Raw genomic sequence first — 13,267 nt, 5'->3', positions numbered from 1 at the left:
GGAGAGGTTGATATGCCGCAACGAGTATTGGTCCCCCTTCATAAGCACACCATGCTTGGAGAGTCATAGCCACGCTAGATGCGAATAGCCCCTACATGCACAACATCATCAATTCATCATCATCGCTACTCCAACATTAATGTTTGTTTACGTTAACGAAATATGGAAAAGCCATATGAAAACTCCAAAGCAAAAGAAAAAAAAAACAAACCCCGTATAAAATGGCCGAGAAGTCCGAAAAAAACGTTGAAGCCCATACGCTAGGTGTTCTTTCCACACATATTGCTATCGATGCAAGCTGGATACTTCCAAATACATACGTAAATGCTGTCACCGATAGTTGTGCGGGATAATCTTTCAGAACTGGCTTCTATCGAGGGTGGAAGTCACAAGGAAAAAGAAAAAACATTAGATCTTTTTGATGAATTTGGCCATAGTTCCATGACATTACACAAACCGAGCTTTTCTTCAAGTACTATACCTGTATGATGAACCATATGGCCCATGTTAAACAATTTCCAAGAAGACAGAGAACCCCCCATTTCGATGATGCATTCGAAGAAGACCCCAACATTACTAACCTTTGAACAAACGATCCTCCAACTGTGAGTAGTGACGGATCTTTGTATAATCCGATCACCATAGCTCCACTAACAGCTATGATCATCCCCAATACCTTTGCTTTCCCTTCTCTTGTTTTAAGCCTTATTTTCTCTATCCTAAAGACACAAAGGTAAAAAGGTCAAGAAAACAATGCTTTTTACTGACAATATGAAGGCCTCTTTCCAAGAAACAGTTCAAACCCATGTAAAGATAAAAACAAGCTTGAAGAATGAATCTACATGCAAGCATTTTGTCTCTATCCTAAACACACAAATTTTTACCCAAAAAACAGCAAACACAGGGTTCATGGTGGTATTAAGTTGCTTTAGCGATCAAAAGGTCAAATTTCAACAGCGATTGCTTAAAATCTTCACTATTTTAAGAGGTTATATTGAAATAGTACGGCAACTCTATTGTTCGCTTCTATCTTCATTCATGATTATCTTAGTCAAAGTTCGAGGAAGCCATATCACATCGATTTTGCACTCCCATCAAGTTTTGTGTAGACTTTTTTAACACATATTTTCTTGTATCAATTACAGAGCATTTTTGACATTATCAATATGCACCTGAGTAATGAAGCTAATGCAAATGTCAATGCAGGCGTCAGGTTTTGCATGGTAGCCGTGAATGTTGCCGAGGTATAGGTTAGTCCTGTAACAAAAAGCATCTGGTTGCTGCAGATTCTGAAAAGAAGAAATTCCACACAGCAACGAATACAATCAAATCTTCATACAAGGTCCAATTGTGTACAAAATGTTCACAAAAGAAGCTAGTTAGGCTGGAGGAGTTACCCAATTAAGCCGGTAACAAAAAACTGCGAGAGTTTAGTAAAGGTCAACGTAGGACGGGCGTTCCTGGCAAGGAAAAATGATAAAGAAGAATCTTAGATCATTTTTTATTCAGAATTCAGTGTTCTGTACTTAGATCTTACAACATCAGTAAAACATTGAATAGATGAAGCTGAAACATACTCTGATCTCATAGATCCTGCCATTATAGCTTTACATTAGTAGGAGAAACTTACGTACATCAAGCAAATACATATCCCCAATTCCATGAATTCTGTAATTTTTTGTTAAAACCACCACTAAAAACTCTTATAAGACCTTAACCACCAAAACCCTTATATACAATCCTAAACCTGAAGCCGTTCTATGTTTATGCAGTTAATCATACATTCCCAGCACATTATGTGAAATTAACACAAGGTCTTCTGATGAGGACCTTACACCTTCGAGAATGATGGTGACACAATAAAGAAAACATTACTGAAACCCTAGAAACCTAGAATTTTAAATCCTAAACCTCTAAAACCATTACCCCTCAAAAATAAAAAAATCCAACCACTTAAACTATTAAAGGACTTACATAGAAGTTGCTTTTCAAGAAAGAAAGAATGAATGAATGAATGAATGAGGCATGACCAAGGCAGCCCCATAAAAGCCCTAAATTACTAATGTCTGGTTCTTTTAGCCAAGCAAACCATACATTACTAACTGACATCATGCATAATCATCAGAAATCAGGTAGAACCCTCACCTTTCTAGGATGAAGGCCAAAGGTGCGACAAAGACAGCCGCGATGACATTCCGGTACACGAGGAAGATAGCTCGACTACTTGCAGAGCCATTCGAGAGGGCAGCACGTGCCAAGATCCCAAAAACTGCATAGAGAATCTGAACCAAAGCGGACGCCGCATGAACCCTACCATACAAGAAAAGAACCCGGGACTCCGTCGAGATATAACTGAGAAGGGGTTTCAGCATTGGGGAAGTCACTCTTCTCATGCTCATTTCAGAGCGACTATGGATGGAGTTAAGGTCTTTTGTCATATGTTGGCCATGGAAATCAAAGGTTTTTTCATTGGTAGAGTTGTTTTTGGCGTCCATCAAAATATAAGAGTTTCTTAAGATTGCAATTTGAAGATCAATGAGTTCGGAGCAAAGTAGGCTTTCAATGGAATGAATCAATCAATCGAGTCCAAAATCTCAAAGCTATGAAGAACTGATTTAAGGCCCACTTACAAAACTTTGGTTCGATGTTAAATTTAGGGTTTAGAAAAATTAAATAATTAGAGTTTAGTTTAGAATCCCTACCCTTTGATAAATTTCGGATTTCAATCAAATCTAAAACCTTTGATGAATTACGGATTCCCTAAAATTTGGTAGAGTTAGGACTCATAAAAAATGCACACTTACTAAAATATAATTCTCTGAGATGAACCTAGGGTTTCTGCATTCTCTCACTAGGGTTTTGTACCCACTATAAATTTGGATATCTGAAATAACTTTAGAGCATTGGGATTGAGGTCTTACTAGAATATTTACTTTGATTAGGGTTTTGACAAGAAAATAATATCCTCGATAGGGGTTTACCAGAATATAATACGCTTAATCAGGGTCCCCCCAGAATATGATACTCTTGCTTAGAGTTATACAAGAAAATAATACTGTTGATCAGGGTTTTAGTAGAATACAATACTGTTGGTTAAGGTTTTACAATAGTATAACAGCTTTGATTAGGGTTCTACCAGAATGTAATGTACTTTATTGGAATTTTAGAGCCCTTTACCTTATTTGGGTCTATCTTTGATATCCTTCTTTTAGGGTTTCTTCTTCTTCTTCTTCTAGTCTACGTCTTGATTAGGGTTTTAGGGTCACTTACCGAAATTGGGTCTCTCTCTGATATCCTTTTATACGGGTCCTTCTTCTTCTTCTTCTTCTTCTTCTTCTTCTTCTTCGCTCTCTCTGTCTCTGCCATTGCTATAGAGCGTAAGCTCAAAGCTATGGGCAGTCGTCATCTTCAGACTATTATTAGTTCCTGAGAGTATGTATGTATGTATGTATGTATGTAATGTATGCATGTAAGGCCTCTCTCTAAAAAGGAATAATTCAGAAAACAAAATGACTTACAAGTCAATGTGATGTGATAGCATGTGATGGATGTGCTTGGTCTCTGCCTCCTGCGCCAAGCCGGATTAGAGCTCATGACCACCATCAGACTCGAGCTCGTGACCATCATTAGACAATGGCATGTGATGCCTTTTTGTGATGTGCTTGGTCCGCGCCAGGCCGGATTCGAGCCTGTGACCCCATCATCGGATTCAAGCTCATGACCATCAAGACAGTGGCATGTGATTGCTTTTGTGATGTGATTGATCCACACCAGGCCGGATTTGAGCTCGTGACCATCACTAGAATTCGAAGCTCATGACCATCAAGACAATGGCATGTCATGTGCTTGGTCTGCCGCACTAGGCCGGATTCGAGCTCGTGACCATCATCAGATTCGAGCTCATGACCATCAATCATTGGGTATCAATTATCATCATCACATGAACTGTTGTTGTTGGTGGTGGTGGTGCGGTGGTGTGAGTGTGTTTGATTCAATGTGGGTTTATTGTTTAGGGTTTAGGGTTTGACCATTGTGTATCAAAGCTTCCAATCCGAACCAACGATGAGGCTAAGCCGAGTGTTTCTGTTTTTGCAAAAGTCCAGCAAACTAAGGTTCTAACCACGACCGGTCAATCAGTCAACTCAATCAATAGATAGCCCCCCCATAGCTTAACCTTTCACATGCGGGCATCACCTGGTTTCCTTGAGTTTAATCCCGAGAGTGCTTATCCTTTGCAGCCTCGCTCAATTTGATAGGATTCGAATCTTGTTGCGCTCGGCCCCCAATCTTGTTTAACTTTTACTAAACCTTTTGAATGAAAATAAATAAATGAAGCAAGCATTTGTGTGCATTGAAATTTGTCTTTCGTTCGACAATATTTCGATACCATTTCCATTTATTTTTTATAGTTATCACCTCTTCTGTGTATGCCATCTAGTACGCAAATGATCTTGTGCATATGCCATGTTTGACAAGGCATGGCTTGGCCTTTGACTTTTTGAGCCAAAGAAGTGGAAACAGTCTTGTCCCTAGGGATACAATCCGATGCTTGACATCGCGTAACAACCTTAGTTCTAGTTTTGTACTTGGTGTTGGATTGCTCAAAGCAAATCACGTTTTTTCTTGATGAATTGCAACTTTTGTAACTTTAGGTTGTCACAATTATTATTTGCTCTTGGCTTTTGGCAGGAATAAAAACAACATGCAAATTGTTATACTAGCAAAATGACGGATCTGCAGTAATATACTCTAAGTTCTTGAAAATTTCGCGAGGATGAGGTTGTGTTTAACTTGGAACCATTCCTCCGAATGATCACTTAAACTAACTAGTGGACTATAATCAATCAAATACATGTTCATTTCCTAAAAATATATATTTCAAGATTTTTCAAAGAGTGTCAATTGTCAAGTAGGTCTTTGTCCCATGAACATGCATCAAACAAAAACACAACAATGAGTGAAAATGGATTCACATGTGCGTGCTCGCACACATGGGTACATCTTGAACGAGGTGGTGAATTGTTTAGGTTTTCTTTCTAAATATGATTTGATGATACTAAAGGACTCAATAAAACCACAAAGCACTTGAAAAACTGTCCAATGCCTAGATCATGACTCAGGAGGAGGATCATATTGAAGCACTCTGATCGGTGTCAACCCGATCGAAGCACTCAGATCGACCTGAGTCTCCCTAATCCTCATGCAACAAGTCATCAATCATCAATCATCAACCATCAATAATCAATCAGCAACCATCATCATCATCATCAATGCACAAAGTTACAAGCAAGTCACACCAAGCATGATGATTGAGTTCATAGGACACATTCGGGATTGAATCTCTCTTGTTCTCTTCCTTGCTCTGATCGGATTGACGATTGAAGGACCTGGATTGGGGGAAGGCAGGATGCGCATGCGTGCGTGTGCGTGTGTACGTAACGGAACACAACCTCTACCAAAGGCAAGGAAAAACACATTCTCTTCTCTTATGTGTTTCTCTGGTCTCCTCCTCCTCTGTTTCAAGTGTGAAAGGAATCTTGAATATGCCCAAATCAAAATGTATGAAAAAACAGAGGAACAAGAGAGAGAGAGAGAGAGAGAGAGAGAGAGAGAGAGAGAGGTTTACAAGAAAAAAGAAAGAGAGACAGAAGGACATATCTGTAGGGCTCTCTCTCTCTTTCTCTGTGAGTCCATATACATATATGATATATATATGTGCAGCTTTCTGAAAATCTGTTTTGATCTATGGGGGAATCAACAAGAGTGTGGAATCATAGCTATATGGCTTCTCTGCTTGGTCTTGCTGCTGCCTCTTCTGCTTACGCTCTTCTTAGATGTGATTTCTTCTCCAACTGTTTCATCAATCCCTCATCTGAAGTAGGAATATCACGCCATGATGATGATGATCCACGACATTATGAAGATCTCATGGCCAAAATTCACATGTTGGATAAGTAAGTTAATTCTTATTTCTTTCAATTTGTTCCTCTTTTCAGTGCTTTTTTTTTTTACTCTGTTTCCTAATTCAAGAGATTCACGTCAAATAACAAAATTAGCTTATGAGAAAAGTCTGTGACGATTAAGTAAGGACATATCTGAGACTGGTTAGGATCATAAGAAAGATCAAGGTTAATCATTGTGTATTTAAGAAGATTAAAGCTAGAATTGAGTCTGATTGATTACAAAAGTAAGCAAGATCAAGGCTAATTAATGGGGAATAATTATAGAGTTCTCCTTTTGGGTTCTTCTCTCAAAATTTACATGCATCACTTCCTATTTATCCTTGGATACCTCCTTTTGCTCTCTATCTTCTTCCATCCAAGGTGCATTTCTGGCTTGTCTTTCTGTGGCAAATTTTACATGTATTTATCTAGGTTTTCTCTTGCAGTGGAGGCACACTTTTCCTCTGCTACTTGACCCTTCTTGAGATCTATTTTCATATCTTGGCTCATAGAGACAAGTTCAGCATGAGACGTGGTTGTATATCTCCAAAAGGAAAAAGGCAAGGGAAAATGGGGACCTGATTCGAGATCTATAGGGTATGCCATGGAGTTAACTGCTTCCAACAACTGAAGGGGCAACCCTGGAGGAGCAGAGGATGAACTAGCAAAATACTAGACCAGATTCCTGAAATGTAAAGATATAGGGTGTGATTATGTTGACTGACTTTCTTGGAAAAGAGCACAATGCACTCAAGCTCACTTGCATTGCCATTGCAAGCACTTTACAGAGGAATTCAAGCCATGAATAAGTAGGTGAAACAACTGGGGGAGGAGACAAAGTATATCACATGCTACAACCGTTTAAATTGGAAAGCCGAAGTCTGCATTTACATGTTTTTTAATGAAGAACAATCCTCTCATGGCAGACTGGGAATATGAACTCTCCCCCATCTGTTCGACTGACTAAGGAAGATGGGAAGCATGGTTCCTTGGTCAGGGAAATAAATACCACAAGAACTTCCCTTCTCCAACATGATCAACCAACTCCCATACAATGAATTCATCAAGCACATCTTGCAAACAACTATGGATTAGAACTGATCAATATGGGAGAAAAACCTGACCTGACCATCCTTATGCTTAGGATCTAATAGCCCTCCACAATGACTGCAAGAATATGGGGATATGGGGTCAGAATGATTCATCGTAGAAAAAATTCTTCTTTCACGAACTTCTGGGAAATGTAATGGCTGGCTCAGTAGGATAGAATGGTAATAATTACAGCTTATATATGACCTGCCAAGAGTAAGCAGGGCACATAATGAAAGAATGGGTATTGTAACCACCAAAAGGACTGAATCTCATAAGCCCACAGGCAATCTGGATCCCATTCTCTGGCATCCTCTCTAGATTCCCTCATAATTAATGGTCAGAAGGTTGACTTCTCTGCCCACACTGTACACATTAAAGGGCCATTTCCTAGCCTAGGGTAGGAGTGAACAAGTATATATACTGTCTGGGTAGGCGGGTATGCCCATGAGAAGCTAAGTATGTTTTGGCTGTTAATGAATAGACAAATGAAATGTTAACACCAAACTGACCTATGAGACCAGAGGTTAGAGTCATGTAAATCTTGTAGAATGTTTGGTGAATAAAGCAAAATTAAAATGTACCTAAACTAGGTACCTGCACTATGTGACTATCGAAGAACAATTATACAGGGACTATCGGGGCAAGTAATGCAGAGGATAAAACGTGCAAGATGAATCTATTTTACCGAGAGAAGAACATGAGCTTGCAAGCCCATGAATGGTCTCATACAATGATGCCATGAATGGATGGTAGTGAATTGCATGGGAGATTGTGCTTGATCTTGGACAATTTTACTGTATATCCTCTAACACATGGCAACATCTTCTATATAATGTTTTGCATATGCTGGGCATCTGGATCAAACCAAATGAATTGCTCAGTCAAGCAAAGTCACCCTATGAGGTTATGCTTGTGCTTGCATTCCTAGTCTATTGACCCAGCTGTTTGAAGAAATCTTGACATCTACCTTGGTACATACCCCACTAATCATGTACAACTTGGAACAAACTCTCTAAATTTGTGGATCTCTTGTAACAAATAGCCCCAACATCTCTGATCATAGAAGTTCATGGCATGGGAGAATTGGTTCCATTAAAAATAATATATTAGTAACAACATTCATAGAATAATATAATATTAAGTAGCTAGTGGGGAAGAGAGACTATTATTTATAAACAAGTGGTCTATTAAATTCATGAATATATATGCGATATTATTTAGGAGGATTGTAGTAGTACTACTAATTATAATGCCTATGCAGTCACAAAAAGGATGTAGGATACTAGTATAGGTAGAATATAGATATACAGCCTATTGCGAGGTAATTTTCATAATGACGATGACGATGACGATTGGTCTCATCCCTGTCGTCCTCATTGTTGATGTATGCGACCACACATCGTTGTCTACCTTGATGAGGGAGTTTTTATTGGCACTGGATGGAACCTGTAAATTTTAGATCTGATTGTTGTGATTATGGATGAGATTGTCATCATATGTCCTTACTCGAAAATCACCAGAGGTCAGAGTAGAGACAATGTGGATGCCGGTTGGTATTACTATTGCTGTCGTTGACAATTAGTAGGTTGTTATTGATACCATCATTGATGTTATGAAGTGAGTGATTATGAATGACAATCTCAATGTTGGGGTGGGGTAGGGATCATGCAGTTGAAGCAGCAGCTAGTATTACTATGCAAGAAGTGCTGTGGAAACTTCTTAAACTCTAATAGTTGACTCCAGTAGCATATGCAGTGTTCTTCGAGTCTCTGCTTTGTATGACATAGATAATTTATCCACAAATCAGGAGATACACTTCTATCCCTATCTCTCCAACTGATTTGATGAGATATGGATCTGTCTAATGATGCATCTCAATCTTTTAGGCAAATGGATATCTAGGGGCATAGCCGCATAGTATAAATCCATCACCTCTGATGTGAAGAAGATGGTCTCAATAGAATTCCATCATTGTATCTAGATCATGCGATGGTTGAATCCATGTTCTCCTAGGTATTAGGTGAATGAGATATTTGCCGATGTCTTGGCCAATATCTGTGTGAATGATAGATGGTGCATCCAGGGAGTATCAGAAGATAGGTAGTATATGTCCATACTGAAACCAGGGAATGCAAAACTATGATGCCATTTGCGCATACTAACTTGAAATCGGTACGTCACTTGCCAAATGTGTAGAGACACCAGAGCTAATCTGATGTATTTATGTTGATGAAGCTCCCATGTCTGCTGATGCATACTACTACTGCTCAAATCTCTGTAAAAGTGATGTTCAAGAAAAGTTGTATTTTCCATCAGAATGATTTTATGTAAAGGATGCATCCACATGTATTCAGAACTTTTTCATGAAACATGTGTGATGATAGGACTGTGTCCACAGATTGCAACATTATCCTGGACTTGATGTTTTTGGTGCTTTGCGAATTCCTAGTAGTGAAGGCAAAGAGCAGAAAGATTTCGATATCGTAATCCTTACCAAAAGGTCAGTTGTATATGTAAAAATATATTTCAAATTGAATCTGAATACTGTAATTTTTTCATGCAAAAGAGAACTGAAATGCTTCTTTATCCATGTTGCACAAATGGTTTCTGAATAGGAAGCTCTGCATACTTGATGTAAAGAACTGGAGAGGCACAATAAAGAGTGATATTAATGGAAGCTAGTGTCAAACATTTGAAAATGGTTTATTTGTTAGACATGGAAACATCGTAAGCCTCTTGCTTCATACTCTTGTACTTGCATTTGCAAAAATGTTGCAACGATCTATGTTTTTTGCAGAGGTTTAATGTTTTAAAGAGGCTTTTAAATGACTTTTTGGGCGGTAAAAGTTCGACACTATGTTATATGCAATCTAACCAAAAAGAAATTAATTGTATAATAAATTAGCTGGACAATAAAGTTATGGTCCACATTCTTCTTGAGATCTGGTCTAGAATCTTTATGTAGATAGTGTGAGTCTTTAATCTCATCTTCCATTTTTAAATAAATATACAAGATTGAACATATATGTTAGTTCAATCTCTTCCAGTATTTTAAGAGAAAATCTTATGCTCTATATGCATAAGCGAGTTGATGGTAGAAACCTTCTTTCTCGGAAAATGGATATGATTCATGTTGGGCTCTGTGAATCGCGCGAAAACAATATTGGATTGCTTTTAATGCAGAGGTTTGATGGAATAGATGAATGATACATTGCTCGAAAGTTCTTAGAATCATATACAAGATATGATTTTGAACAATTTGTAAATGGAAAACCTCATTTTTTTGGTATGACATGTGGTACATGATGCGTGGTATTGTAGAGTATAGATTTTAGGCAATCATGAATAATTTTTTATGAATATTTTAGAGTACCATGTCATATATGACGTATAGAATTTTAGTGTATGGTTTTTTAGGTATTTATAAAACATAAAATCATGTAATCTTTTTTAGAGGGCACATGGTGTAGTATATATGGGATTCTGATGGTTTTGAATCATCTCATGCCTATATATATGTAGTTTGTAATTTGGGTGATTTATGGAAATGTTATGTATTTGACAGGTTGAGGAAGTTAAAAATCGGTCTATGTTGCTAGAGGCATATCTCTCTGGAAGAGGGTTGGAATTGCCACCAACTTTTATTGATATCATTGTAGTTCTTGCAAATGTGGATAGCAGGTATTTTTTTGTTCGTTTTTATGCAGACCTGGAGCCAGTTCTTGTTTGTAACCCAAGCTCATTTACATAAAGAGAAGATATAATTTTGGCTACCAATTCACAAAATTCTATGCAATGGTAACAGAAACGGCTGAGTTTCTTTTGGTCAAAAATTTCACACTGCAACTATGTATGTATGGATACATACATGCATGCATGCACACACAGACACACATCCATGCATATGCATGCATCCATCCATACATGCATATTGCTCAATGGCAAATGATCGGGTTCAACCCAATGAATCAACAAATATACTGTTATATGGAGAGAAGCAACTGCCAGGGGAAGAAGAATCACAAAGCTATTCCGTCTATGAAGCTGAAGGACCAGATTAACAATCATGACAAATTTTTCATATACTTGATCATTGAACATGTTTTCTGTGAGAACTTTATGAAAAAGATTTTTTGTTGTTGTTAATGGTTCTCACCTTGAGGATCATTTCTTCATCATCAGGCTCAATGAAACCATTCTTGGGCAGTCACAAGTATTCTCTTACAACAGTTGGAGGTGTTTTTGAGGAAGGAGTCGAGCAAGAGCAAGACTTGTTGTGCAAAACTGAAGATTCCGAGAAAGAGAATGATGATATCAAAAGATTTGTATGGTCAGCTACATAGCATCCTTTGCACTGTGCCGTTGTGGGACAGGTGAACCTCTACACCTCTCAAGTTGCAAATTGGTTTGGAAGAGATGGGAAGGATTACCATTTCTTATTGATTGGCCTAGTGGTTCGGGTTCCCGTATAAGCTACAACCTTGGAGTTCAATTGCCCCTTCCCACTCTCCAATTGACTTTAATCGTTTGGCTTCTTGCATTGTAAGTTGCAGCTTTGGTGATCAATTCTCCTCTCCTAGCACAAAATTAATGCCACATTTGATGTATCCATAGAGGAAGGAACTAACATTTTTTCATTGTAGAATGTACAAAACCAATCCTATATTTAAGTTGTACAGATAGGTGGTACTAATGTACTCGCAGTTTTGATCGTCGAATGTACTTACCATTTTTTCCAAGCAACAAAGCTCATGCTGCATTTGAGTTGTACCGATAGAGAATGGTACTAATGGACTCTCAACTTTGGTAGTAGAATGTAGGTCTCATTTTTCCAACCACAATATCCATGCCTCAGTTGAGTTTGACCCATAGCAGCAGACGAGAAATGTAATTTGTCAATTATTCTCATAACTGCAATGGGTTATGTATCTCTATCTTCTAGAATCACATCGGAGGGAGGAGCGATGATGCTTGGAGACTTTATACGGTGTGATGGATGTGATGAGGACATGGAGGCTTTGAAATTGGTAAAAAGATCATGTGTTCGCGAGATGAGGATAAGTATCAATCATAAGCAAAAATCTCGTCTTTTGCGCAAAGGTTTGTCTCTTGTCTTTAACTAAATGGTTTATTTATCTATTTCGATAATTGAATAGTCCAGTCGAAACAAGAGCCTTTTGTGTGGAAGTCTTTGTCTTGACATTGGTATAACTACCAAGAAATAGTTTTATATTTAAAAGTGCATGAGTGACTTTTAACTTGTCACTTTCAATACCCAAATCCTTTTCCAGTCTATATGCTCTTGGAGGAATGAAAGAGAGGGTCTGATACCATGTGTAATGCGCAGTATACTTCCAAGTATCAATCCATGCAATAGAGTAGTGCATTTTGAAGAACAATCTATATGCTTCTAAGGGATGAGCGATCTATAGGTTTTTTTAACAATCAATGTCAATTTTTCAGGGTTAATTTTGAAGCTCGTGTCGTTGGTCGATATCAGGTGCATCATCTGTGATTACCGTGCAAATGCATCGAGAAGAAATTCGGACGAAAATGGAACAGTATGGAATGCAACTGTATCTGGAGACATAGATGTCTTCCGATGTCTCGGAACTCGTACACCTCAAGTATTCAAATTGAGCACATTGATTGCACTTGGGTTGAGTGCTTGAAGGAGGAAAAGTATATAGTTCAACTTTAGATATTTGCACATAATACACAATCAAGACATTGATATGTGGCCTTAATGGAGATCATGAAAACCCAATGAAGGTTCGGAAAGATGAAGTTCTATGTACACATGAAAAAGCATTTCTCTCATTTAAGGAAGAAGTACAAAATGGTTCATGTTAAACCTACACAAATATCTACATGATGATATGGATGGACAATCCACCACCTCTAATTTTTGTATGTGCTATGCATTTTGTAAAGTAAATTTCATGCATTTCTTCATAATTTGGTGTTTCTCAGTATTTTTATATAACTAAATACGGTGATTCTTTGTATCCCTTTTATCATCGTAATTTGATGATTCTCAGTATTTTGTTTTTGTTACATCTATGTTGATGGTTCTCGAATTTCTTTTTGTGAAGGTCTTTCCTTGATGATCTTCAGGTCTGTTCTTATGCCATCATCATTATATCATTTGTGAAGTTGTCATTGTGACCAAATATCCATATTGGGTTCCATACTCAAAATATGATTCGTCATATTAGGTTATCTTTGAGCTT

General features: G+C 37.9%; 2 protein-coding genes across 9 annotated transcripts; one reads left to right on the top strand and one right to left on the bottom strand.

Moving 5' to 3' along the window:
• Nucleotides 1-4: 4 nt before the first annotated feature.
• LOC147847466 (protein WALLS ARE THIN 1-like) lies at nucleotides 5-3,344 on the bottom strand (the record flags this gene model as incomplete). The annotated part of the gene is made up of 6 exons (XM_087339154.1): nucleotides 2,146-3,344; nucleotides 1,398-1,460; nucleotides 1,173-1,289; nucleotides 482-719; nucleotides 212-370; nucleotides 5-91 (listed from the first exon to the last, which is right to left on the bottom strand). Coding segments are annotated over exons 1-6 (1,014 nt in total), but the record flags the coding sequence as incomplete, so codon positions are not given.
• Nucleotides 3,345-5,675: 2,331 nt separating this feature from the next.
• LOC147847465 (uncharacterized) lies at nucleotides 5,676-13,010 on the top strand. 8 transcript variants are annotated; one of them, XM_087339160.1, is made up of 7 exons: nucleotides 5,731-5,954; nucleotides 9,433-9,534; nucleotides 9,650-9,761; nucleotides 10,600-10,715; nucleotides 11,217-11,817; nucleotides 11,977-12,134; nucleotides 12,498-13,006. In XM_087339160.1, exons 1-3 carry the CDS (start codon nucleotides 5,746-5,748, stop codon nucleotides 9,714-9,716), a joined length of 378 nt encoding a protein of 125 aa, XP_087195286.1. In that variant the 5' UTR covers nucleotides 5,731-5,745; the 3' UTR covers nucleotides 9,717-9,761; nucleotides 10,600-10,715; nucleotides 11,217-11,817; nucleotides 11,977-12,134; nucleotides 12,498-13,006. The 8 variants fall into 8 exon arrangements, with proteins under 8 accessions (XP_087195289.1, XP_087195286.1, XP_087195285.1 ...); XM_087339155.1 differs by having other exon boundaries at nucleotides 5,753-5,954; nucleotides 11,217-11,407; nucleotides 12,498-13,003; XM_087339157.1 differs by having other exon boundaries at nucleotides 5,753-5,954; nucleotides 9,433-9,538; nucleotides 9,654-9,761; nucleotides 11,217-11,407; nucleotides 12,498-13,003.
• The last annotated feature ends 257 nt before the right edge of the window (nucleotides 13,011-13,267 follow it).

The sequence above is a fragment of the Azolla caroliniana genome, unplaced genomic scaffold (genome assembly GCF_043228905.1).
Source record: "Azolla caroliniana isolate FFs.n. ecotype wild unplaced genomic scaffold, voAzoCaro1.0.p SCAF_974, whole genome shotgun sequence".
Lineage (NCBI taxonomy): Eukaryota > Viridiplantae > Streptophyta > Polypodiopsida > Salviniales > Salviniaceae > Azolla > Azolla caroliniana.
Note: the sequence above shows the minus strand (reverse complement) of the source record. Positions and strands in the feature narration are given on the sequence as shown.

What these genes read in the sequence shown, in the direction of transcription:
- LOC147847465 (XM_087339158.1), top strand. Translation starts at nt 11,340, where the DNA reads ATGATGATATCAAAAGATTTGTATGGTCAGCTACATAGCATCCTTTGC. An exon ending in ACTGTGCCGTTGTGGGACAG is followed by an intron (nt 11,408 to 11,976) that starts GTGAACCTCTAC and finishes TCTATCTTCTAG; the next exon opens with AATCACATCGGAGGGAGGAG. An exon ending in ATCTCGTCTTTTGCGCAAAG is followed by an intron (nt 12,135 to 12,497) that starts GTTTGTCTCTTG and finishes TCAATTTTTCAG; the next exon opens with GGTTAATTTTGAAGCTCGTG.